The sequence below is a fragment of the Balaenoptera borealis genome, assembly GCF_965194805.1.
Source record: "Balaenoptera borealis genome assembly, chromosome: 12".
NCBI lineage: Eukaryota > Metazoa > Chordata > Mammalia > Artiodactyla > Balaenopteridae > Balaenoptera > Balaenoptera borealis.
In genome coordinates this window covers 87,680,834-87,704,530 of record NC_138869.1, presented here as the reverse complement: position 1 = coordinate 87,704,530, position 23,697 = coordinate 87,680,834, and the positions used below count along the sequence as shown (strand labels likewise).

General features: G+C 42.0%; 2 protein-coding genes across 15 annotated transcripts; both read left to right on the top strand.

Moving 5' to 3' along the window:
• Positions 1-436: 436 nt before the first annotated feature.
• ZNF165 (zinc finger protein 165) lies at positions 437-11,737 on the top strand. 11 transcript variants are annotated; one of them, XM_082346908.1, is made up of 5 exons: positions 437-710; positions 4,514-4,924; positions 5,269-5,407; positions 7,497-7,625; positions 11,288-11,737. In XM_082346908.1, the coding sequence occupies exons 1-5, from the start codon at positions 540-542 to the stop codon at positions 11,494-11,496; spliced, it is 1,059 nt and encodes a 352-aa protein (XP_082203034.1). In that variant the 5' UTR covers positions 437-539; the 3' UTR covers positions 11,497-11,737. The 11 variants fall into 11 exon arrangements, with proteins under 11 accessions (XP_082203034.1, XP_082203035.1, XP_082203033.1 ...); XM_082346909.1 differs by lacking the exon at positions 7,497-7,625; XM_082346907.1 differs by lacking the exon at positions 11,288-11,737 and having other exon boundaries at positions 7,497-8,477.
• A 110-nt stretch (positions 11,738-11,847) lies between these two features.
• On the top strand, positions 11,848-23,648 carry LOC309607866 (zinc finger and SCAN domain-containing protein 16-like). 4 transcript variants are annotated; one of them, XM_082346979.1, is made up of 4 exons: positions 11,848-14,952; positions 17,306-17,764; positions 17,896-18,043; positions 23,124-23,648. In XM_082346979.1, the coding sequence occupies exons 1-4, from the start codon at positions 14,926-14,928 to the stop codon at positions 23,645-23,647; spliced, it is 1,158 nt and encodes a 385-aa protein (XP_082203105.1). In that variant the 5' UTR covers positions 11,848-14,925; the 3' UTR covers position 23,648. The 4 variants fall into 4 exon arrangements, with proteins under 4 accessions (XP_082203105.1, XP_082203108.1, XP_082203107.1 ...); XM_082346982.1 differs by lacking the exon at positions 11,848-14,952 and adding an exon at positions 15,338-15,745; XM_082346981.1 differs by lacking the exon at positions 11,848-14,952 and adding an exon at positions 15,338-15,760.
• The last annotated feature ends 49 nt before the right edge of the window (positions 23,649-23,697 follow it).

The window sequence follows — 23,697 nt, the reverse complement described above, 5'->3', positions numbered from 1 at the left end:
AAAGAAGCAAATTCAGATTACCTATGAAATGATGCCTTTTAGACAAAAAACAACTAAAATTAAAAGCCTATGTTGTTTGGCCATGAGTATGTATCAAACAGAACTATCTTTTCAATAAGTAAGGGAACACAAAATACGGAGGGAGACAAGAGAAAGAGTTGTAGTAAAGGTTAGGTTATTGTCAATGTTCTAGTTCTTATAGATTTGGTAATGGATTAAAGAATGTTCACAATTTAGGGTAACGCAAAGTCTTAAGCCAGGCGTTATGATCAATGCCATTTTGCATATCTGCGGTCCACCCGGGTTGGGGGAGAAACCAAGGATTTGCGAAAAGTTTCCCATCAGTCCAAAGGTGAAGTTTGAGCCGCGTCCCTGCTGCGTGGGCTTCCAGTTCACGGGCCCATACTGAAATGGGATGAAGTCCAGGATGAGGCCCGCATGGGAGCTGTAGAGGCAAGCTTACTACTACAAAGAGAAGAAAAGACGCCTTCTCCTTCAAAGTCTGAGGACTTCAAAACCGTAGCGAAGACGCCTGGGAAATGGAGTCCCAGCTCCTGAGGAGGTCCGAAGGCTTCTGGGAAGCGCAGTCCAAAGCCGGCCCGTCTCCTTCTGCGCAGCCTCAAAAGTCTCTGTGGAAGGACGCCTTGGTGGGTATTGCAGCTCCGTCCTTCCACCGGAAGTGTCCGATCGGAACCAGCACTGTGGGAGAGGTGAGTCCGGCTCTGGGGCCTCAGATGTCCGGCCCTTTGTCCCCTTTAAACACCCAGTCCCTATCATGTTCCCTTCGGGATTGCAGCAGCCCTGTGGCGCTCTGGACCGGAACCTCAGAGGAATCCCGAGGAAAGGTGGAACTAGGTTTGGCGTTGGGAGAGCGTTCGCGCCCTCCTATTTCGGGAAAGGATAGGGGTTTCCATAGTTACCCCCGCCGCGCGTGACGTCATCGTTGAGGGCTAAGAGGGCGTGGTTTGGGGGGTGGGCCTCGGGCATTCCTGCTTGCGGAGATTATAGGGTCACTGGTAAGAGGAGAGGCCTGACCCAGTCAGGCAAGGCGAGGAAGGGTGGCATCTGTTTTGGATAGGCTGCGTTCTGCCAGAAGAAAACTGCCCCACGGTCCGGCCCTGACTTCTGCTTCTCATGGGAGGAGTAATCCGCCTTTTCGCAGGAAAAGTGGGGACAGCCCGGCATCCTCATGAAATTTACTCACGCAGTAAATATTTAGTGAGTGTTTCCTGTGTAGCGGGGAGGCCGCGAAACCAGTATTGAAACCAATATCTCGTTCAGAATGAGAGAGAAGACAGCAAATCAGGCAGTTGTAAGACTGGAAAGTGCCTCAATTTGAGAAACGCAAGGTGCTGTGAGAGCTGTGAATCCCCTGCTCTGTGACCTCTACTGGATTTCCCCTAACTGCCATCCCTCCGCCAACAAAACTCCTCCCCCCACCCCCGTCCTCCTCCTACCCCAACATACACGCCCAGAACCTACCCATTCACCAGGAACCTACTCATCCAACAGGAAGCCTGCACTTTACCAAACTTCCACCTTTCCCAACGTAACTAATTACTCCCTACTGTCTGTTCTAATGGCATTCGTTTACATATCTGCTTAGGTATTTTTGTAACTCTGCTCCAACACAATGATTGTAAAGCACTAGATGCTCAATAAATGTATATTAGCTTGAGGTTAGTAAGACATTTGAAACCCAGCTTTAGGGGATATATATCAAATCCTTGAGAACTAGATGATTTTATCTAGAGTTGTGGACTGTTTTAAGTGGATGAGAAGTGATTAAACATCTGAAGACAGAACTTTCAGCTATGTGAGGAGATATATGTTGTAGAATCAGCTGCTTAGCATGATAATTTAAGTTTAAGCTAGGAATTGTGGATTCTGTAGGCCTACTTTACTGTTCATCTTCCTACACTAAATGAGATAATGCCCATAAATATTTAGGACACTACCTGGTAAACACTTAACACGTCTAGAAAACTTAACAAGAAGTGAACTTAGGTCTCTATATCAAAAGAATGTCCCCATAAACTATGAAGGATTGAGACTGATATATATACCATAGCTCTAACCCCCCATTTTCCTCCTCTATCATTGCTAAATTTTGTTCGTACTTTCACCCCCTCAAACTCTGTTTTCCAAGGTTCAATCTGAGCCTGTGATCTTCATTTCATACTTTTGGAGAATTATCCTCAATATTTATCTTTAACTGCCCTTTCCATGGATCTTATCTAAATTTGTATTTCCATTCCTAACTCCTTTCCATTAAAATCTCTTAATATCTGTTGGAAATGTTTTTCTAAGTGGATGTCTCATCATCTAAAATACAGAATATCCAAAACACAAAGCAATTAGGAAACTCAAATTTCCTAATTTACATTTTTATCCAATAAATCAACAAATGTGGGAACTTAAGAATAAATATGAATAATGCATGGTCTTTAACCTCATGGAGCTCCAGTCAATTGATGAAAAAAAAAAAAAAAGAAAAAAAAACCAGCCAAACAACTAAAAATAATACAGGTTGATATGTGTTGTATCCACAGATGTTATGTGTTAGGAGCTGTAGGAACTCAGAGTAGAGTTGGTGAATTCCTTATCAGAGGTAGTGCAATTCTTAGTCACTCCAATTACACCCTGCAGGCTGGTCTCACTATCAATCTGCTGTTCTTTCTCACTTCCTCAACTCTTTGCTCTCCCTTCCCTTTTGCCTTTCTGGATCTTTCTCATCCTTTATTGTCCAGTTTAAGCCCCACCACCTGTAGGAAATATTTGCACACATACACACACATTCTTTCCTTACCTCAGAGCTATTAAGATATTCAGTGTCTCTACCATGCAATTTGTTTAGTACTTCGGCTTTCAACATTTATCAAACATTTTCAATGTGTGTCACATGAAACTTGTTTTGTTATTTAAATGTTTTGTATCCATGTGTGTTTTATGTCATTTCTTTCCAACTATTTTGCAAACTCCTTGCAAACTCAAATACTATTTTTTAAATTCCTTATATCTGTACATCAGAATAGAGAATATCTAGGCATACCCCATACTAACCAGGTCAGCATCTCCAGGGGCAGGGCCAAGGAATCTGTTTCTAACAAAGTTCCCACATGACAGTTAGGCAGTGAGCTCAGCTCTGAATTCAGACTTTCTTGGAAACCACTGCCATATAACTTCTAGCCCAATGCTTTGCTGTGTTAAGATTCTTAATAACGTCCATGTCTGTGCAAGAATCAATAGTCAGCTTGGTGAAATGTTGAGTAGAAGGACATGAAAGATTGGTACTTGTATTTTGCTATTGTACTCTGGGGCTTCACCTCTAAATTCCTTTATTCAGTTTTTCAGTTCAGACACCAGAATGACCATTCCAAAGTGCTGATAAGACTTGAGGAACTCATATCTAACAAAAAGACTAACAAAATACCGATAATCAAGTCTTGGTACTGGTTTATTATAATTTACTGGTGATATGATAGGCCTCAATGTCCAGGACATAGACAGAGCCATGAAACCAGAAAGGCAGAGAAGGAATTGTTGGGACAAAAGGAAACCTACCTGAGACTTTTAGGGAAGAAGCTAGTTACACTGACTGAAATTGTTAACCTCTGGCTGTCAAGAAAAGTTGCCCTATTTTATTATTTAAGAGATGTATAAGTAATCCTAGTTCCACATTCTGAATAGATAATTATAACATTCTAAGCTTGTATTTCCCACACACTTTTATGAGTATAGTAGCCTCTTTATGTTTCTATCTTTTCATATTGTGGTCCATCCTAGAAATAAACAATATATCTCCACAAACAGTATTTGTCAGGCCATTCTGCTCAGAAGCTTTTGTTGGCTCCCCAGTGCCTAAAAGATAAACTCTGAATTCATGAACTTGACATTTGAAGCTTTCTTCAATAGGGCCTTTGTCTCTATAATCTCCTTATACAAACCTACTGACATTTTGCTTTCCCACTTCTGTGTTCCTACCATTAACCAGTTGTTCAAGCTTGTAATTTCCTATTTCTTTCTCCCACATCCTAGTCAAATCCTATCCATTCATCAGAAGTTAGTTTTTTAATTAAGCTTCTCCTGACCATTGTAACCTACTGTGCTCTTTTCCATCTCCAACTTTATGAAGCACTTCTGTCATTTTTCTCTTTTGATGGTTATTTTCTTTATGACTAATAAATAATTTAATTGCATGTGACAAGTTAACATTTAATATTGCCTTATATTTATATTGTCTTATATTTAATATTTGTAATTTAAATTATCTTATTTTTAAAATAAAATTTTAAGCTGCTTTTAGGTAGAAATTATGCAACAGTTGTATTCCACAAAACAGGTATTTCAGTGCTTTTAAGTGTATAATGAAGAATAACTATTTCTATGATGTGATATTTTGTCTTCCTAGACAGTAATAACAATTTTCTTTATCCCTGAGGAGAGCTCTTTAAACTAAAAAAGGCCTTTCACAGAGCAGAAGTGGGATTCTGATCATACATTTTATCTCAAGATGACAACAGAATCAAAGAAAGCTGCAGCTCAGAACCTTCAAGAGCATGAAGGACTTCTGATAGTGAAGATTGAAGAGGAAGATTTTGTCTGGAAGCAGGACACTTGCTTACAGAGAAGTGATCCCCTCAGGCAGGAGCTCTGCCGGCAGCTGTTCAGGCAGTTCTGCTACCAGGATTCCCCAGGACCCCGCGAGGCACTGAGCCGGCTGCGAGAGCTCTGCTGTCAGTGGCTGAAGCCAGAAACCCACACCAAGGAGCAGATCCTGGAGCTACTGGTGCTAGAGCAGTTCCTGACCATCCTACCAGGGGATCTACAGGCTTGGGTGCATGAACATTACCCAGAGACTGGAGAGGAGGCAGTGACCATACTGGAAGATTTAGAGAGAGGCACTGATGAAGCAGTACTCCAGGTACAAAGGGGATGGGAGATCTAAGACCTCCAGGACGGGTGGAGTCCCACAAAGGGAGAAAACGGCCTGAGATTGATATCTAGTAAGCTTTGTAGGAACTCTTAGTTCAGTATGCAGTTATGTCTCCTTCCCTCTCTGTTTGGTACCATACTACCTTTTATAATTGAGTCAGACTTAGTTCTTCCTTCCCCAGTTTTATATTATTGAGTTGGCCAAAAAGTTTGTTCAATCCGAACGAACTTTTTGGCCACCCCAATACTACAGGAGGTTCTCTTTGGTTTTGGAAGATGTTTAATTCCAACAGGGATTCTCTCATAAACTCAAATGTACTTTGTTTTTCTCAGATTCCAGTCTGTGGACATGGACAAGAACTATTCAGGAGAAAAGTGGCACCTCCTGGACCACCACTTAGTGTCCAGTTCCAGCCAGTGAACACCAAGGTCCTTCATGGTTCTTCAGAACCCCAACTCCTACTGGACCATGGTAAGGGACAATACTGTCTGTGGTGAGCGTCCCTGAAGAACTGGGACAGTGAACCTCCCTTCTCATATTAGTCTTTGTAACTGTAGATGGTCCTTTCCTTTATTACTTAATGAGAAATAGAGAACTTTTTTCTTGTGTGTCATTGGCCAACCAGAAAAAGAGGAGAAAACTTTGTTTCTTATCCAAAATGTCTCCTTTTTTTCATGTGTTCTTTATCCATAATATTTCCAAAACATGAGATGTTTTCATGTTATGAGCAAGTTAAAGGAAAGAAAATGAATGAGTTGAGATGTCAGAGAATGAGAAAAGAAGCAAAAGGGAAAGAAACACATACACAGAAACAAAACATGTTCATAGAGAAGCACATACAATGATAGAGAAAAAGAGAGGCAAATATGTGATGATATACTCAGAAATAGAATATAATTCACAGATATGTAGAACAAGATCCATATTGTTGCCTTTTTTTAATTTTAATCTTGGTTTTACAAAACTCTTTTATGTTTTTGTAGAAAGTTGGGCATACTTGCACTGACTACCTCCATAGAATCCTCATTGCTATTCGAAAACTCATTGTTTAAAAAGTTCATGGACTCAATATCACTTTAGGTGTATATGGTCCCAAAAATAAACCCAAGAGTAAATTACAGTAATTTTTTTTAATTACCCAAATTCTGCTTTCAAGTTTTCTCTGGACACATTTCCATTCACCCCACCTAAAATTGTAAATTTTCCCACCCTAAGACCAGCACTGCCTAACCCCCTTTACTGCCTAGCTTATTCTAGACAAAGGACACCCTATAACAAAGAGGGGCTGCTTGATTCCAGCATAATATAGAGTCATGAGCACAGTATATGGTTGATGAGCTAGAAGGTAGGAATTTTGAGGACTAGATCATAGTCCTGGAAAACAGTCTGAAGAGCTCAGGTGTGTTGTAGAAGAGATTAAGGGTTTCTGAGTAGGGTGTAAGAGGATGACAGGGTTTTTGTTGTTGTTGTTGTTGTTGTTGGTGTTGTTTTATTTTTGGCTGCATTGGGTGTTTGTTGCTGCACGCGGGCTTTCTCTAGTTGCAGCGAGCTGGTGCTACTCTTCGTTGCGGTGCACAGGCTTCTCATTGCGGTGTCTTCTCGTGTTGCGGAGCGTGGGCTCTAGGTGCGTGGGCTTCAGTAGCTGTGGCACATGGGCTCAGTAGTTGTGGCTCGTGGACTCTAGAGCACAGGCTCAGTAGTTGTGGTGCACGGGCTTAGTTGCTCTGCGGCACGTGGGATCTTCCAGGACCAGGGCTGGAACCCATGTCCCCTGCATTGACAGGTGGATTCTTAACCACTGCACCACTAGGGAAGTCCCAGGATGACAGGGTTTAATGACAATTAGTCTGGTAAGGGTATTTAGGATGACTGGGAAGAAGAATAGCTCAGAGTCAGAACAACAAGGAGGCTGTTACAGTTATCTAAACAGGAAGCGGTGAGGTTCTATAGTAACAGAAATGTAAAGAAAGGGAGGTATATAGGGGACATTTAGCAGAAATGACAGAATTTGATTATCCATGAATGATGAAGAAGAAATGGAAGGGTGGATTGGATGGATAGATGGATGGAGGTTTTTCCCACCACATACATACCTCAGAGTCATTATAACTTTACTTTTCTCAATGCATCTATGTCCTCATCTGCTTTCTTTGAGATGGTGCCTCCCTTTCATCCTCTAAGCCTAACACTAGAAATATCATAGACCCAAAGCTCCTCAAGAGCCCTCTCAGTCACATTGCATGGTTCTTTCTCCTTACTTTGTTCCCCACCCCCATTCTTGCTGGTGGTGATCCTCTTCCTAATCTTTTCTGTTGTATCTGCTCATCCTCGGATGTCTGTTTCCTCTCTCTGCCAACCACTGCATAAATTACTTGCTTTTACCAATTTTTCTTTCTTTTGTATCCTCATCCATCAGTCCTCTCATTCCAAAGGCCACACATTTTTAGAGTGGCCAAATGAAGTACCAATAGGTAACCATCTTGCGTGTACCTCAAAGTTTTATTTTCTATCAGCTCAGCAAACAGGTATTTACCCCTTTATTTTTTCATCATTATTTTAGATAATGAGAGTGAAAACAGTGGATCCATGCCAAAGCTGGAAATTTATGAGAGAATGGAATCGCAGAGAATTATATCAGGAAGAATTTCAGGATTTGTAGCAGAAGGATCTGCTGAGCCTCAAGACATCTGTAAGTCTACAGGCAGGATAAAGAGACAACAGGAAAAAGAATCAGGGGAGTCTCAGAAACCATCATCTGCTCAGGATGGAGGTTTTAGTAAAATCCTCACCCACAAAAATACACTTACAGGTGAAATAATAAGCCATGATTGTTGTGAGAGAAGCCTAAATCTGAACTCAAATGAATTTTCACACCAGAAATCTTGTAAACACAGTACCTATGACCAAAGTTTCAAATGGAATTCAGATTTTATTAAGCATCAAAGAATTTATGCTGGAGAAAAAATTCACCAATATGGAAAATCTCTCAAGAGCCCAAACCTTATTAAACATGCAGCAATTTTCAGTGGAGAGAAAACCCATCAGTGTAATGAATGTGGGAAAGCTTTCAGACACAGCTCAAAGCTTATTAGGCATCAGAGAATCCACACTGGAGAGAGACCTTATGAATGTAATGAGTGTGGGAAAGGCTTTGGGGGGAGCTCAGATCTTATTAGACACCAGAGGATTCACACTGGGGAAAGACCCTTTGAATGCAAAGAATGTGGGAGAGCATTCAGCCTGAACTCACATCTTATCCTGCATCAGAGAATTCACACCAGAGAGAAACCCTATGAATGTAGTGAATGTGGGAAAACCTTCAGAGTGAGCTCACACCTTATTCGACACCTGAGAATCCACACTGGAGAGAAACCCTATGAATGCAGTGAGTGTGGGAGAGCCTTCAGTCAGAGCTCACACCTTAGTCAACATCAGAGAATTCACAAGAGGGAAAACCTATTAATGTAAAGAACTTAAATTCATAAGGAAATAGCAAAACGTGAAAAACATTGAATAAAAAATAAATACTTGGTGAGATGAATGACTGTAAGACCAGTGTCTCTTTATTCTCTCTCTCATTCTCAGTTTTCTGTTCTGCATATGATCTTCACCTGTATGTGTCTGCTTTCTGTGAGACGGTGTTCTCCCTCTCATTCTCATTTTTCTGTTCTGCATATAATCTTCACCTCTATGTGTCTGCTTTCTGTGAGACAGTGGATGTACCTCTTCTGTTGACCACTAAAATCAAACCAAAATAGCAGAATTTGGGGGAGGCTAATAAATGGGTTAGTCTATGGCAATGAAAATAGAAAAAGAGGATGCTCTTGGGAAATAACCATGATTACAGTGTGGGGGGAAGAAGATTCAGGTAAAGAGACTGATCATCAACTCTAGTTAATGATTCTCCACAGGAGGAGGTAGGCTAAGCCCAGGAGTGGAATAGCTTGAGCAAGGTACTGCAGAACAGTTCTTTTGGAAGATTCCTTTAAAGAATGAAGACATAGCACAACTAAATTAGACAGTCGTGTCAAACAAGAGGACATATACAGTGGTGGCATTCCAATATGTAAGCCAAAATCTGTGTCCAGAGGTCATGCCAGGAAGTGAACAACCGGAAGAGCATTTAAAGCAAGAGGCCATAATCCAGAGATTCAAATAAGACAGGAGGAGAATAGAAGCAAATTAGGCAAGAGCTAGGGTTAGAGGTAAGGAAAGGTGTTCAAATTGAACTAAACCTTAGAATTTGGAGGAGATACACAGTAGTATAACTGGGATTTTACTGCCACGTATGCTGTGGGGTTTTTGGCACCTTCCTGGGGTAGGTGGATAGAGAGTGTAGTTCTGGGGAGCTCTCTTGACAGAAATAGGGTTCTCTGGCTACTGACAATTGTGGAAGAGGGCTGAAGGAATTTGTACTAAAAATATAGGTCCTGAAACTTTATTTCATTGCTGCTGGCTGCTATTCTCTCCAGAAAAGACCTAGAGGAGAGTGTAGAAAGGGTAGGTATCTGAGAGAAGAGTGGAGAGGAATCTGCAACAAGTTGGAACTCTACCAATGATTTCAGTATATAAAGGTGAATCCTGCTCTACTTGTTTTACCTTTTAGATGAAGCACATTTGAACTAATACGAGAAATAAAAACATATTTAAGGCCTAAATATTCTATAGTATATAATGCTTTTATATGAAAACTCTCTGGCTAGAAACAGAACTTCCATATGAGAAGTATAATCTAATGAACAAAATTTTCCACTAAGAGGCTTTATAAAAAAAGTCTTAGCATTTATTTTTCAATGCCCTTGAACTAGAAATGTCCTGATAGTATCTAAATAACCCAATATTTGTTTTAAGGTAATGTTGAACCCATAGTTTCTTTTTACAGGCGCTGTGCTGATAAAACCTGTCTCATGATTGTACAAGTGCTGTTATTTTTACCATTTTATTTTATTTTATTTCCCATTTTATAGTTGAGAAAACTGAGCTGTAAAGTGTCTGGCACAAGAACACATAGTAAATGGTAGAAACGGGATATAAACACACATACTATTCCAGTGCCCTAGTTCTTAACCTTAACCTTGACTATGTCACTGACAGTATGACAACGGGATATAAAATTAGAGAAGACAGTACTGGGGAATTCCCTGGTGGCCCAGTGGTTAGGACTTGGCGCTTTCACTGCGGGGGGGCCGGGATTCAATCCCTGGTCCGGGAACCAAGATCCCGCAAGGCGCGCGGCACAGCAACACAATTTTAAAGTTAGGGGCAAGGGGTTTGTATATCACCCTTTTAGAACACTAATTGACCATACGTTTCAAAATCAAGGCGGCAGCAGGGACCTGGTAGGCTAGGCGGCGACTTTGCCCTGGAGGCCCCGAGAGACTACCACGAAGACTACCACCCGCCTGGTTAGCAGGCATTCGGGCTTGTGTGGCCCGGGGGCTGTTGCCCAGGGTTTAACTTCCCTCAGGGCTGCTGTTGAGATTCAGGAACAGGATTCCAGAGGTGAAGGCGGCAGCTACAGGAAGGGGCTGCGACTTAGATCGCCCCCCCTCACACCACACCACACACATGCACACCCACACACCTGTCTGTTTATGTTGCTAGTGAACGTCTGCACACCATTTGATCATTTACTAATCATGATCAGAAGTCTTATCTGTAGATTTATTTCTAGTGGAAAACACCAGCGTGCTCGGTTTGGTAGTTTTGATTTCATCCCTTTGTGGCCAAGCTTCACATTGTTTCCAAATTATAAATTGTATTGTTTGTCTTGCCAAGTTTGTGCTTTCTGTCACATGTGACAAAATTCACCAGCATTGTCAGTTTTCCTTTTGAATTAATATTTTAGTGGTTCATTCAATGAGTTTCAAGATGACTAGACTTCTTTAACCTCAGTTAAAGATTTCAGTAACCTTTGGCATTTCTCTACGTTAGTAATGATTTATTTTGCCTTAGGAATGACCCCGACAAATCAGCCCCAAGGACAATCCCCTTGAAGCAGAGACTGCCATATACCCCCAACCCCTGGAGTAAGAGTTTACTCAAACTGTCATAGGCCATATTGGCTGCAGCCTTGGCTATTAAATATCAAAGGGAACAGAACAGTCTCCTGACAGTAAAAGAGGAGGACAACACGACTGTGGGAGCAAGGTTGCAAAGCTTCAGTCTCTATTCACCCTGACTAGATATATTAGTCTCCGTGTTTCTACTTCCTCTTGAGGATGGAATAAGACTGTGCACATTCTTTGTCTATTGTACGCCCTGAGAACTGTTCCCTAAGATGTCTTTCTAAGGTATTAACTCTGGTTCATTCATTGAGTCTTTCACACCCCAACCATATCTTGTTTCCAGGCTGTAGCCAGTGCCTGTGGAATGGGAGTGCATTCCGAATTTCCTCATCAAGAGACACAGGAGCCACCAACTATTCCTTTCCAGACTATGAAAAAGACAGCTTAAATGGGAATATCCAGAATTCCAGGCCATTCATGAGCAAGGTGAACATCAGAATCCATCTTGAGAAGAAGGGAGTGGTTGAAAGTTCTGCCAGTTATCCAGATTGAACAGCATCAGGAACACTTTAGACATAAGAAACACCATGCTGAATCAGACTGAACATCCATCCTCTCAAGTATTGCATTCCAGCTTGGGTTGCATCAACAAAGGACATGATGCAGAATAACACAGTGCTGTCCTCCCTGTTATCAGCATCAGCAGGAAGCTATGCACCAGCTTTCCTAACTTCATTTAAAAACCTATTCCTGACTGATCTCATAAAATAAAAATTATCTTTATTTAAACCTATTTGTATTTTCATCATGTGTAATTTCATAGTCTAACCTCTACTGTACATTTAGTGCTTGCTCTGTAAAGTAAACTTACTCTTTTGTCTTAAAATTTTTGTACCCTCTTTCCTATTCCCTTATAATAGAAGCCAGATCATCTACCTGATCCTTCAGACTCACCTAAGCCTTGTTTGTTTGGGTTTTTTCCTTTAGTCCCTGTAGTCTTAAAGGGTCAGAAATGATTCTAAAATATCTCCTAGATCTGTCCTCTTCAGTATTACCTCCTCAACTGAAGAAGGGCCCTTCTTCAATTTACCAGTTACCTGGAAGTCCTGCCATTTACAACAATATGGATGGACCTTGAGGGCATTATGCTAAGCGAGGTATATCAGACAGAGAAAGAAAAACACTGCATGATATCATTTATAATTGGAATCTAAAAAAACTGAACTCATAGAAACAGAGTAGAATGGTTGTTACCAGGGGCTGCAGGTGGGGGAACTGGGGAGATGTTTGTCAGAGGGTACAAACTTGTAGTTAGAAGGTGAATAAGTTCTAGGGATCTAATGCACAGCATTGTGATTATAGTTAGCAATACTGTATTATATACCTGAAAGTTGCTAAGAGGCTAGATCTTAAATGTGCTCATCACAAAAAAAGATGAGATAATCATGTGAAGTGATGGAGGTATTAGCTAACACTAAGGTAGTAATCACATTGCAATATATGTGTATCAAATCCTAATGTATACCTTAAACTCACACAATGTTGTCAATTATATCTGAATTTTTTAAAAAGACAAACACAAAAGTATTTTTTAAATGTCAGTATCTTGAAATGGATTCATTCTGACATGAAACATGTTTTCCCAAATCCCACTATTCATATGTCATGATTATTAGCTTTTAGATTAATAATAAATAAATGAAATTTTATTTTATTTATTTTTTGGCTGTGCCATGCAGCTTGTGGGATCTTAGTTCCCCTACCAGGGATCAAACCCAAGCCCACTGCAGTGAAAGCGCTGAGTCCTAACCACTGGACTGCCAGGGAATTCCCATAAATGAAATTTTAAATTCATGCTATACCAAAAAATGGGATTTAAAAATGACTCTTCCTTTATTCTTTTCATTTTAAACCAAAATTTCTCAGTCTCAAACGTAACTTCTTCTTATAGACCCAAGTTTTGTTTTGTTTCCTGAAATTTAAAAAAGTCTTAAAATATTAGAGCCCATCTTTCCCATCTGAAGGCACTGCTCTTCCATATTTTTTAAAGAACGAATATTTGGTTGGAAAGACAGCAACGTTTATGTCTTCTGAATGTGAAATTTTTATAAAAGCATCATAACAAATGCTCTGCAATATATACCTTAGGAAAAAATTTTGGTTTATATTCTGGAAACACAATTGTAACCTGTTTCTTAAGTGATATTTGTAAGGTTTTTTTTTTTTTTAATATTTATTTATTTATTTATTTGGATGTGCCGGGTCTTAGTTGCGGCCCGCGGGGTCTTTAGTTGTGGCATGTGGGATCTGGTTCCCTGACCAGGGATGGAACCCGGGCCCCCTGCACTGGGAGCACAGAGTCTTAACCACTGGACCACTAGGGAGGTCCCTGTAAGCTTTTAATATGTATTTTATTTTTGTTTATTTCTTTATTTAATATGTCATACTTTTTCTGTTCGTCCATTTTGCTTTGGCAGAGCCAATACTCACCTCTACTACAACATTCTTAGACCAGCACAGGAATGCCTGTATTCAAGATGCCTTTCACATGATACCTTCTTTTATCCTCATAATATCCTTACTCACCACAATTACAAGGGTTTTTTCTCCAGTATGGTTTCTCCTGTGCTTGATAAGATTTGAATTCCAGCTGAAATTTTTCCCACATTTATCACCTGTTTGTTTGAAGGTTTCTCCACAGTTGCCTCCCTTGTAAGGTTCCCCACTGAGTCTGCTGGATGTGTAGTGCTAGCTTCAAATATGTGTGACTTATGCAGTCACACAATGCCTTAGCACTCACAAGTGTCCTGCTTTCAGAAGGTCAAGAGCTTGGTTTAATGCCCTGTTGTCACAGTCTTGAAATTCTTAACTTTATCGTTCAAACTGTGTTTTGTAAGTGAAGTAAAGTAGGACAATAGAGCATGTGCCTGAGCAGAGGATATGCCCCCATTCACGTGTAGCATTTGTAATCCCTCATGAGCACAAAATTCCAGTGGACCCACAATTCATGAAGAGTTCAGCAAGATGCAAAGTGAGTATGAAGTGGAGCAGAATAGGCTACCCAAAAATGTGCCACTTTGTAATGTGGATTATTTTGAGTTGAAAACTATCAAGACCCAGCAGATTCAGGAAAACTTTTACCTCTCCCTTAACTACCGGAAATAATTTAGACTGGGGACCTGTGCTGGAAAACGAGCTATTAACAGAGATAACTTTTTTCATCTAAAAGACCTATCTGCATGGCAGGGCAAACATCTAATTACCAAACATCTGCTCTTCTTATCATCCTGTTAATTACCCTCCTCCCCTTTGAAGCCCCAGACCCCTATCCCATTCATCAGCTCAGGATGGCATGTAAGCCTCTCTTATCTTCAGGGCTCCTAGACATAAAAAATTAAATTTGTTTTTCTTCTGATAATCTGTTTTATGTCAATTTAATTATAAGACCAACCAAAGAACCTAGAAAGGTAGAAGGAAAATTTTTCTTCCCCAACACCTGCTTCCCACTCCACTTACCAACTTAAAAAGCCTACAGAGTAGAAGCGTTCTTTACAAGCTACAGACCATCAGTTGTTAAATTTTTCCAGAAGACTCTATTCTCTACCTGGGGTTCTAATTTTCTTAAAGAAAACTTTTACGGTGTCCGAGCCCTGCAGCAGTCTCACTTGTTCATGTCAATACACACGATAAGCCTGGAAATTGTCATTTTAACTTGAGCAGTGGTGGTCTCTCTCACTGCGGCCACGCTGCAGGGATCCCAGGACAGGTCTTGGTCACACATGCGTGGGGTGCATCCTGTCCCTGGGCTGTGCAAACTTGGGCAGGTCACTTAAGCTTTTTGCGTGTTTCCGGTTTGTAAGTAGAACACACAGCACCGCACCCATCAAAGCGTGCCTTAAGCCTCCTCCTTTCCCTTCCTCTCCTTGTGGGTCATTTATGATCCAGACGGAGCGACTGTACTGATGGGAACACTGCGGACACATGCTGGTTGCGCGATGTGCCTGCCTGGTAAATACATTCAGGTTGACGGAGGTCGGGACGGAGTGAGGGATGCTGTCCAGGGAGGCAGGGATGGGGAGAGGACTCGGGGTCGGGGAACTGGAATTAGAGAAGTGATGCTCGGAGGGCAAGCGCGCCTAGGAAGGTCCTCGCCCGCTGCCCCGCGCGGGGGAGGGCGGGGGGACTCAACGACGCGGAGCTGGCGCTCGGACCCTCTTTTTAAGATGAGGCGAGTTACAAATCAAAACCCCATAGGCCTAGGCGTCCTGATGTGCAGACCTCGCTGCAGGCACGGGGCGCTCGGCCAAGCCAAACGGCTCGCACCTTTCCGAAGCCGCCGGAAGCGCAGGCGCAGGGCTGGGCCGGGTTCGCGGACGCACTTCCGCCGCCGGCAGGTCTGGGGCTCCGAGGGGCTGGGTAGGTCCGGGGCACCGCCTTCCCCGGGCGCTGGTAAGACTGGCGGGAAGACGGCCCCGCGTCGGGGCCTGGGACCCCCAGGTCGGCTGGGCGCGGGCGGGGAGGAGCCACCTCCTTGCTCAGTCGGCGCTGGAAGTGCCCGCGGAGACCCCGCAGCAGCCGGCCGAGCTGGCGGCCGGCGCCGCAGAACGTTTCTAAGTCTCGCACTCCTGGGTTACTGGTGCTAACACGAGTAGTTCTATGCTGACCACCCGTTTGTCCAACGTGGCCGCCTACTGCCGGAAGCCTTTTGTGGTCTGCCAGGTCCTTGTGGCTTGAAGGACACAGACAGCCAACACCTCCTGAGCCTTGCGCTCGTGGTTGGTCACAATGATGTGCCAGTGCGGTAAATGAGAACGGGGTTTGTAGTCTAGCCTGTTAACTCACTAACTATATTGTCTTGCTCTTTCGAAGATCCAAACTAGTGGAAGACATGTATAAGTGGCTCCATGTCCTTTATCTTGAATGATTCCTAAAACAATCTTTCTCCAAGCCCAGTCTAGAATCCCCTAAATTAATCTTTAGGGCCGGGAAGGTGAAGGTGTTTTGGAAAGTTGCCCATTGAGTAACAGATGCTAGGCGCAGAGAAGGCACTAGAGGGCCTCCTTGCATCGTCCTATATTCTGTGCCCGGAAACCTAGAAGTGTACCTGAGCTCCAGACGTGATCCCTGGAGCCAGCACCTGGATGACCAATTCACAGTGGTAACTGCATCCCTCTAACTGAGGTCTTACTAAGTGCCAGGCACTGAATTTAACTGATTCTCAAAATAACCCTATGTAATAAGGTCTGCCGTTTAGTTAATCGCACTGTAACATTATTTTCCTGGTTTTGTAATTGTGCTGTGGTTATGTAAGATGTTAACATTAGGGGAAGCTGGGTGAAGGTTATGGGGATTGTTCTGTACCTTTTTTTCTGGCAATTTTCTATAAGTTTAAAATTATTTAAAAATAAAACGTTTAAAAACCTCTACGATATTTTTGCAGAGGGGAAAACAGAAGTTTACAGATGTTAAGCCACCACACATAAGAAAAGAGGATTCAAGCCCAGGTCTTTTGGAATCCACAGCCCGCGCCCTTAACCACTGCCTGCCATGCTAATTAGTTGGTAATCCACATTTCCGCAAACCCATAGGCCCTGCTTAAGTCTGTTGCTACATGGAAAAGTGAAATCACATACCCCCACACAGCCTACTACCTACACTAACATAATTTGACTGTTCAACTGTCTTCCCTAAATGTAACTCCACTATTCCACTTCTTTAGCAACATACCTTTACTATTCCAGGAAATTCTTGCCCTAGAAAGTAAAAGTTGCCGATAATTATATGTGTTTCAAGAACTTGCCCCTCAATCCATTTATGTGAACATCAAACTCTTCAACTTTCAATGGATAGGATCTAGACTTTTTGTAACCGGCAACTCAAATTCTGCACCTTGCTGTGCCCATCAATCCTAAACTATTGTATCATGATCCTTGCCCAATCCTTATCCTGCTTTGAAAGATCTGCCTTAAGCCCCCAAAACCTCATAAATACCCTGTCTTTGCCTTCCTCCCTGGGAGACACCACTAAGACTCTGTCAAGTAGTGCTCTCTAAGAACAAACTTGGGTTGGCCTTATCAACTGATTGTTTTGGTGTTATTTGGAGGAAGTAAGCATCCAGCAATATTCCCAGTATTGTCAAAAATGCAGTCTCCTGACAAACTTCCCTTCTCCTACTTGGAAAAAGGTTTGAATTGCCTTAAACTTTTATTTTTTTTTTAGTTTTCTTTATTGAATTCTCTTTAATTTGGGATTGAGCCTCCTGTTTCTTCTAAAACAGAAAGATTAGACTTAGTGTGTGAGCTCAAATATTGAATCAGCCTGCATATACGTATGTTTTTAACTATGGTTTCTGTAACCTTAGGAGTGTGCCCTAAAGGATAACACGTATCAGCAATCCTCCTCTTGGCCCATTGGAGTGGGAATGGCTGCTGTTTTCCTTCCAGATGTTCCTGAAGAGCCAAAAGAGCTCTTTGAAGTAACTAATAAAAAAGGGCCTGCTGTGGGTCAGAGATCTGGCACAAAAGGGAGCAGCCAAAACAACCAGGAGTTATTCTGCCAGTGCTTCCAACATTTCTGCTACAAGGAGACTCCCGGGCCCCATGAGGCCTTGAACCAGCTCTGGGTGTTCTGCTGTGAGTGGTTAAGGCCTGAGATACACACCAAGGAGCAGATGTTGGACTTGCTGGTGCTGGAGCAGTTCCTGACCATCCTGCCTGAGGAGCTCCAGGACTGGGCACAGGAGCATCAACCAGAGAGTGGGGAGGAGGCGGTAGCTCTGCTGGAAGATCTGGAGAGGGATCTGGATGAATCAGGCCAACAGGTAGGAAAGGGCCCTATGCTCAGCGGAGGGATAGTTGGGAGTGAGCATCCAAGCTGGTCCTTTGTGGGGTCTCTGGGTATCATTTACTCTGTGGGCCCTTCAGATGCCTAAATGAGCTTGCTTGTCCTCAGGTTTCAACCCAGGCCTGTGCACAGGAAGTGCTTTCTGAGACATCAGTACCTCTGGATCCATCTAAGAAAGCAACATATCTACAGCCTCAACCCATGGAGATCCAGCTTAAGGGTGAATCTCAGGACCCTCTACACCAACAGGATTGTGGTTAGTGTTGACACTTAGGTCATATGGCTCCCCTGGAGACCTTAGAATCGTTCATCATTCAGCAGATGTATATTGAGTACTTATTATATGCCAGGCACTGTGCAAGGCACTATGTGTAATAAACAAAGTGGACATGATCTTTGTTTTCATGGAGCTTACAATAGTCTGACGACAGAGGCATTAAACAAACAACCACACAAATAAATATGCCATGATAGATTGTATATGGGGGGAGAGGGATGACAGAGAAGGTCTCTTTGAGGAAATAACATGGTAACTGAATCCTAAAAGTGGAGTAGGAATTAACCAAGTGAATAATAGAGGGGAAAAGCATTCCAGGCAAAAGAGCATGTGCAAAAACAAGTGTGAAATTGGTGGGTTTGAAAGACGGCCAGTGTGACTGGAACGTGGAGAGACAGGCAGAGTAGCAGAGAGAAGATGGTCAGGAGCCAGAAAATGGGGGCTTTGTGGGTCCTGTTAGGAAGTCAGTAAATCTGTACCTTTCACTGTGTGTAAGCCTAACTCTGGGTTCTCTGAGGATCCCTGCCCTAAAGGGGTTGAGTATCCATAAAAAGATAGCTGTTGATTTGAGACAGTGAATGATTATGTGCCAAATTGGAGATCATGGTTCTGAGGAGAAGAAATCTACCTCTTCAGGCCCTGGTGGTAGCAGAATGGCTGGGATTTGAACTGGGTCGTAAAAAAAGCGGGTAACATTTCACTGGGCAGAGAACATCAGGAAGGCTGTTGCTCATACTCACTCCTCTTCTAGCTCTCTCTGTCCAGAGACCCTGTTCTTCAGCTCTTCAGTGGAGATTTCTAGTTATTTAGCCCTTTTTTTTTTTTTTTTTTTAACTTGTTTATTTATGGCTGTGTTGGGTCTTCGTTTCTGTGCGAGGGCTTTCTCCAGTTGCGGCAAGTGGGGGCCACTCTTCATCACGGTGCGCGGCCCTCTCATTATCGCGGCCTCTCTTGTTGCGGAGCACAGACTCCAGACGCGCAAGCTCAGTAATTGTGGCTCACGGGCCTAGTTGCTCCGAGCATGTGGGATCTTCCCAGACCAGGGCTCGAACCCGTGTCCCCTGCATTGGCAGGCAGATTCTCAACCACTGCGCCACCAGGGAAGCCCGTTTAGCCCATTTTTTTTCCTCCCAGTGCTTCTTTCCTTCCCTGTCCTATCAGACCCATGACATATTTGGGTTTTGCTAATATGCTCAACATTCTCCCGGCCACCCTCACTGCACTGCCACACACATCACCATCCTGTTGGACTCATAAAACACCACCTGTGACCATACCTTCTCCACTCGCCTGCCAAACCAACTCAGAGCTATTCTTCAAGACTCACCTCAGCTGTCGCCTCCTTCAGGAAGCCTTTCTTGATACCTTCCTACATGTTTGAGTTATGTGATACCTCTTGTGCATACCTCTGTCACAGCAGTTAGCATATTGTATTTCCACTTCACTTGTCTGAAGCTCCTTCCGTTGATTACAGTTGGTCATTCTTAGGAACCAGTTTCTTTTTTAAATGTGAAATGGACATTTTCTTTAATAGTAAGATGTTAGTTAAGTTTTCTGACATGTTTTATCAATTTCTGAGGCACCGTCCTTGTATGCCAGCACCTTTGCTCTGGATTCACTCTTGTTGAAGTTCATCCTTTAATAATTATTTTATTGAGTCATTTGTTGAGACGTGGATGGATCTAGAGACTGTCATACAGAGTGAAGTAAGTCAGAAAGAGAAAAACAAATATCGTATATTAACGCATGTATGTGGAACCTAGAAAAATGGTACAGATGAACTGGTTTGCAAGGCAGAAATAGAGACACAGATGTAGAGAACAAACATATGGGCATCAAGGGGGGAAAGTGGGGGGGGGGGGCGGGTGGTGTGATGAATTGGGAGATAGGGATTGACATGTATACACTGATGTGTATAAAATGGATGACTAATAAGAACCTGCTGTATAAAAAAATAAATAAAATAAAATACAAAAATTAAAATAATAATAATAATAATTTTAGCAAGATTCTTTGGGTAGTAGACTTAGTCTTTGCATGTCGGAAAATACCCTTATTTTGCCCTCCCTCCTTTTTAATCATGGTTTAGCTAGGGTAAAATTCTAATTGATAATTTTTTTTCCTCAGCATTTTGAAGATACTACTTCACTGTCTTCTAGCTTCTATTTGCTATTAAAAGGTTACTATCAGTCTTACTGCCTTCTAAATTTTTTTAGGGATTCCATCTTTATCCATTAGTGGCTTTTAGATTTACTCTTAACCTTTATGATCTGAATTTTCATTAAAAAGTGTGTCCTGATAGGGTTTTATTTTTGTTTGTCTTGCTTCATCTGAAAATGCTCTTTTGCTCTAAGATCTCATGTTTTTCTTCAATTCTTGGAAAATTCTCAGCTACTAATTCTTTAAATTGTGCTGCTTTTAAAATTCCTTATATTATTTTCTTCTGGAACTCCCAGAATACACTGATTAGAACCTACTTATCAATCTATTCATTTAGCCACTTTTTCACATATTTTATGTCTTTGTCTCTCTGTGGTACATCCTAGTGGATTCCTCTTCTGTTATCTTTGAGTTTATTGTCTCTAGTTTATCCACTTCTAAAATTTCTATTCAGTTTTTATACCACATATCTTTGTTTCATTTTTGCTTATTTTATTTCATAATTCCATGCTTATTTGCCATGGATGGTATGTCATCATTTATCTCTTTTAGGTATCTTTATTCTACTAATATTTTCAGGATTTTTGATGAAAATAACCTCATCTGGATTGAATTCATGTTCCAATTGACTTTCTGAACCATCTTTCTTAGTGTTCAATTCATTCTGAAATTTTCATATCTAGGCTCACTTTGAGTGCTTTCTGATCTGTTTTACATCATCTGCTTCCATGTTTAGCTATTCTGTTGTTACTGTTACCTGGCCCCCTGGAACCAGGTTTTAGGGCTCCTGTTTCATGTCATACACAAATATCACCAGTGTAGTCACAGGCTTCCAGGTGGCTTGACATGGTTCTTGGTCAGAGTTGTATCTTTCTCTGTATGGGTCTGTGTGCTTGTGTATGTGTGTACCTGCGTGTCCCACCCAGCCTCTGGCATCAAGCAGTGAGCTGGTGCTACTCCCTCCTTTCATGGAGTACTTGTAGGTCCCCATTTTCCTCTGGGACTAAGACTTCAGTCACTCTCTGGGGCCCAGCAGACCCACAGCTTCAACTGTAGCCACCATTGTGTATTTTTGTTTCCTTTCTGGTCCACAGAGATGTTTATCTTACTTTTTAGCACAGATGGGTTTTTAGATTTATTTTCATTTTTTACTCAGTGTATTTAGAGCTGAAGTGTGAACTCATGGCGCCATCCTGCCTAGAAGTATACCATTTTCCCCAACCTTTTTTAGACAGTTAGAAATTGAATTTCTATGCTGTACTTTTTTATATTAACCCATAAATTTTTTTCTCATGCTGATACGGATTTTAGTTCTATTATATGTGCAATGTTGTTTTGCAACCCATCTGCAGTAGCCATTTTTTATTTGCTAATGGCTCTAAAAGACTATGTTCTTGCATAAATGCGTCTCTTCGTGTAATTTGCCTTTAAATTCTACACAGATATATCTAAGGTAACTGTAACATAAATTAAAGTTTTAAAGCACCTAAATACTTTAAGATAACCTTATATAAACCACTAACAATGAGGGTTTTTTAACCGTAGTGGCAAACTGGTTTGGTGAGGAAATTATTGCAGGTTCCTGTCCTAAAAGGAGACCCCGAGGAAAGGCTTCTCTCACTTTTGGCAACATTCTTTCTCAGCTCTGCCTTATCTCTGGGTTTCTGCCCTTCACAGAATGGGCGCTCCAGGACCCAGAAGTGGCTGTCACTTTTCTCAGGCAGACTGCCAGTGAGCTTCTTCCCTCATCCACACTCTCAGAGATCTGGAATCTGCTGTTTGACCATGGCTCCTTCTCATCGCTCATCCCAGAGTCTCTTTAGACAACCCATTTTGTCACAGTCAGCCCAGTGTTTCTGCTCAGAGTTAGGTCAGACTTGTACTACATCCTAGATCTTCAACTGGCTCCATAGTAGTCTTTCCATTTTTTTCCCCATTGAATATCTTTTATAACACAAAGCAAACCACTTTTCCTTGCATTATTTCTACATGGTTATAAATTCTGCCCTTTACTCTGGGTCCTAAAAATGTGATTACTTCAGGGAGAACCTGGCTTGAATGGGACAATCTCACTTTTTTTCAGAAACTGTTGATCATTGAGGAAGTGGCCACATCTCCCACCCTGGAGGAGTAGGGGGTGTTGGGACTCTGCTCAAAGGAACCTCTGTAGGAAAGAAAGGCAGAGGAATTATGGAATCATGCTTTCCTTGGGTGAGGTCAGATGGGAGTCTAGGGCCTGCTAAAGAACCTTCTCTGTGCTAGTACTGGTTTCCTGGGAAATCTCGAATGACCCACAGAGTGTAGCTTCAGGTCTGACAGATTTCCAGTGTTCTTTGCAAGAAGAGTAGTAATGTCTCTGGGAGCTAAAGCAATTTCTGTCTGTCCCCACATGAGAACATCCTCTTTTACCCCATGTGTCTAGACTCTAATCTCTTTGTCCTGCATGTTTACAAATGTGATACTTCTCTGTGGCTGATCCCAGAGGCCTTCAGAGCAACCTGAACAGAACTGTTTCATGACTCCAACTTGGTACCTGCCACTGTCAGCTTCCTGTTTTGTTTTGTTCCTCCCACAGTTTCTGTTCTTTCATCCCTCTCTACTCAACTTTTGGCCTTCCTGGTGAACCCATTCTTATCTTAGGTCTCCTTCTGTTGTTTATGATGCTTGTTCATTGGACCACTCTTAATCCTCCCTGATTTTTCTCCACTTTTTTCTTGAATCACCCCCTCCCAGTCCAGCCACTGCTAGTCCTCTCTTCCTTTGCCATCTCCCAATTTCCTCCTCAAACGTTGTAAAACCATTTTGTTGGTATATTGAAGCTGTGTACTTCTAGTATAAGAGTTTCATTTTATTTCCTGTATATTTCAGTGACATTTGAATACTGTATTTTTTATTTCAGATGATGTGATACGAATTGAGAAAGAAGAATTCGTTCAAAAGCAGGAGCTTACTGTAGATATGGAATCCCAAGAAAAGTTATCAGACCAGATCAATGGAGAGGCTCTTGAATGTGGAGAAACCCAAGAACATGAAGGATGGACAGAAAGATATCAGAGAAACACTTCAAATGACAGAAGATATACATGTGATGAATGTGGAAAAAGATTCACTCAAAACTCAAGCCTCATTAGACATAAAAGAATCCACACTGGAGAGAGACCCTGTTCATGTAATGTATGTGGCAAAACTTTCATTCAGAGCTCACAACTTACTGACCATCAGAGAATACATAGCCAATTAAAACCGTATCAGTGTGATGAGTGTGGGAAAGCCTTTTATTACGGTTTACACCTTGTTCAGCATCAAAGGACCCACACTGGAGAAAAACCTTTCCAATGTAATGATTGTGAAAGCTTTTCATTACAGCTCAGGCCTTATTCAACACCAAAGGACCCACACAGGAGAGAAACCATACCAGTGTAAAGACTGCGGGAAAGCTTTCTCTCTGAGCTCACATCTGATACAACATCAGA

Bases quoted from the DNA above. Each gene is read 5' to 3' on its own strand.
- LOC309607866 (XM_082346979.1), top strand. From the start codon at position 14,926: ATGCTGGTTGCGCGATGTGCCTGCCTG. The intron at 17,765-17,895 runs GTAGGAAAGGGC...GCTTGTCCTCAG, and splicing joins TGGATGAATCAGGCCAACAG to GTTTCAACCCAGGCCTGTGC. The intron at 18,044-23,123 runs GTTAGTGTTGAC...TTTTTATTTCAG, and splicing joins TCTACACCAACAGGATTGTG to ATGATGTGATACGAATTGAG.
- ZNF165 (XM_082346907.1), top strand. From the start codon at position 540: ATGGAGTCCCAGCTCCTGAGGAGGTCCGAAGGCTTCTGGGAAGCGCAG. The intron at 711-4,513 runs GTGAGTCCGGCT...TTTTATCTCAAG, and splicing joins GAACCAGCACTGTGGGAGAG to ATGACAACAGAATCAAAGAA. The intron at 5,408-7,496 runs GTAAGGGACAAT...TCATTATTTTAG, and splicing joins CCAACTCCTACTGGACCATG to ATAATGAGAGTGAAAACAGT.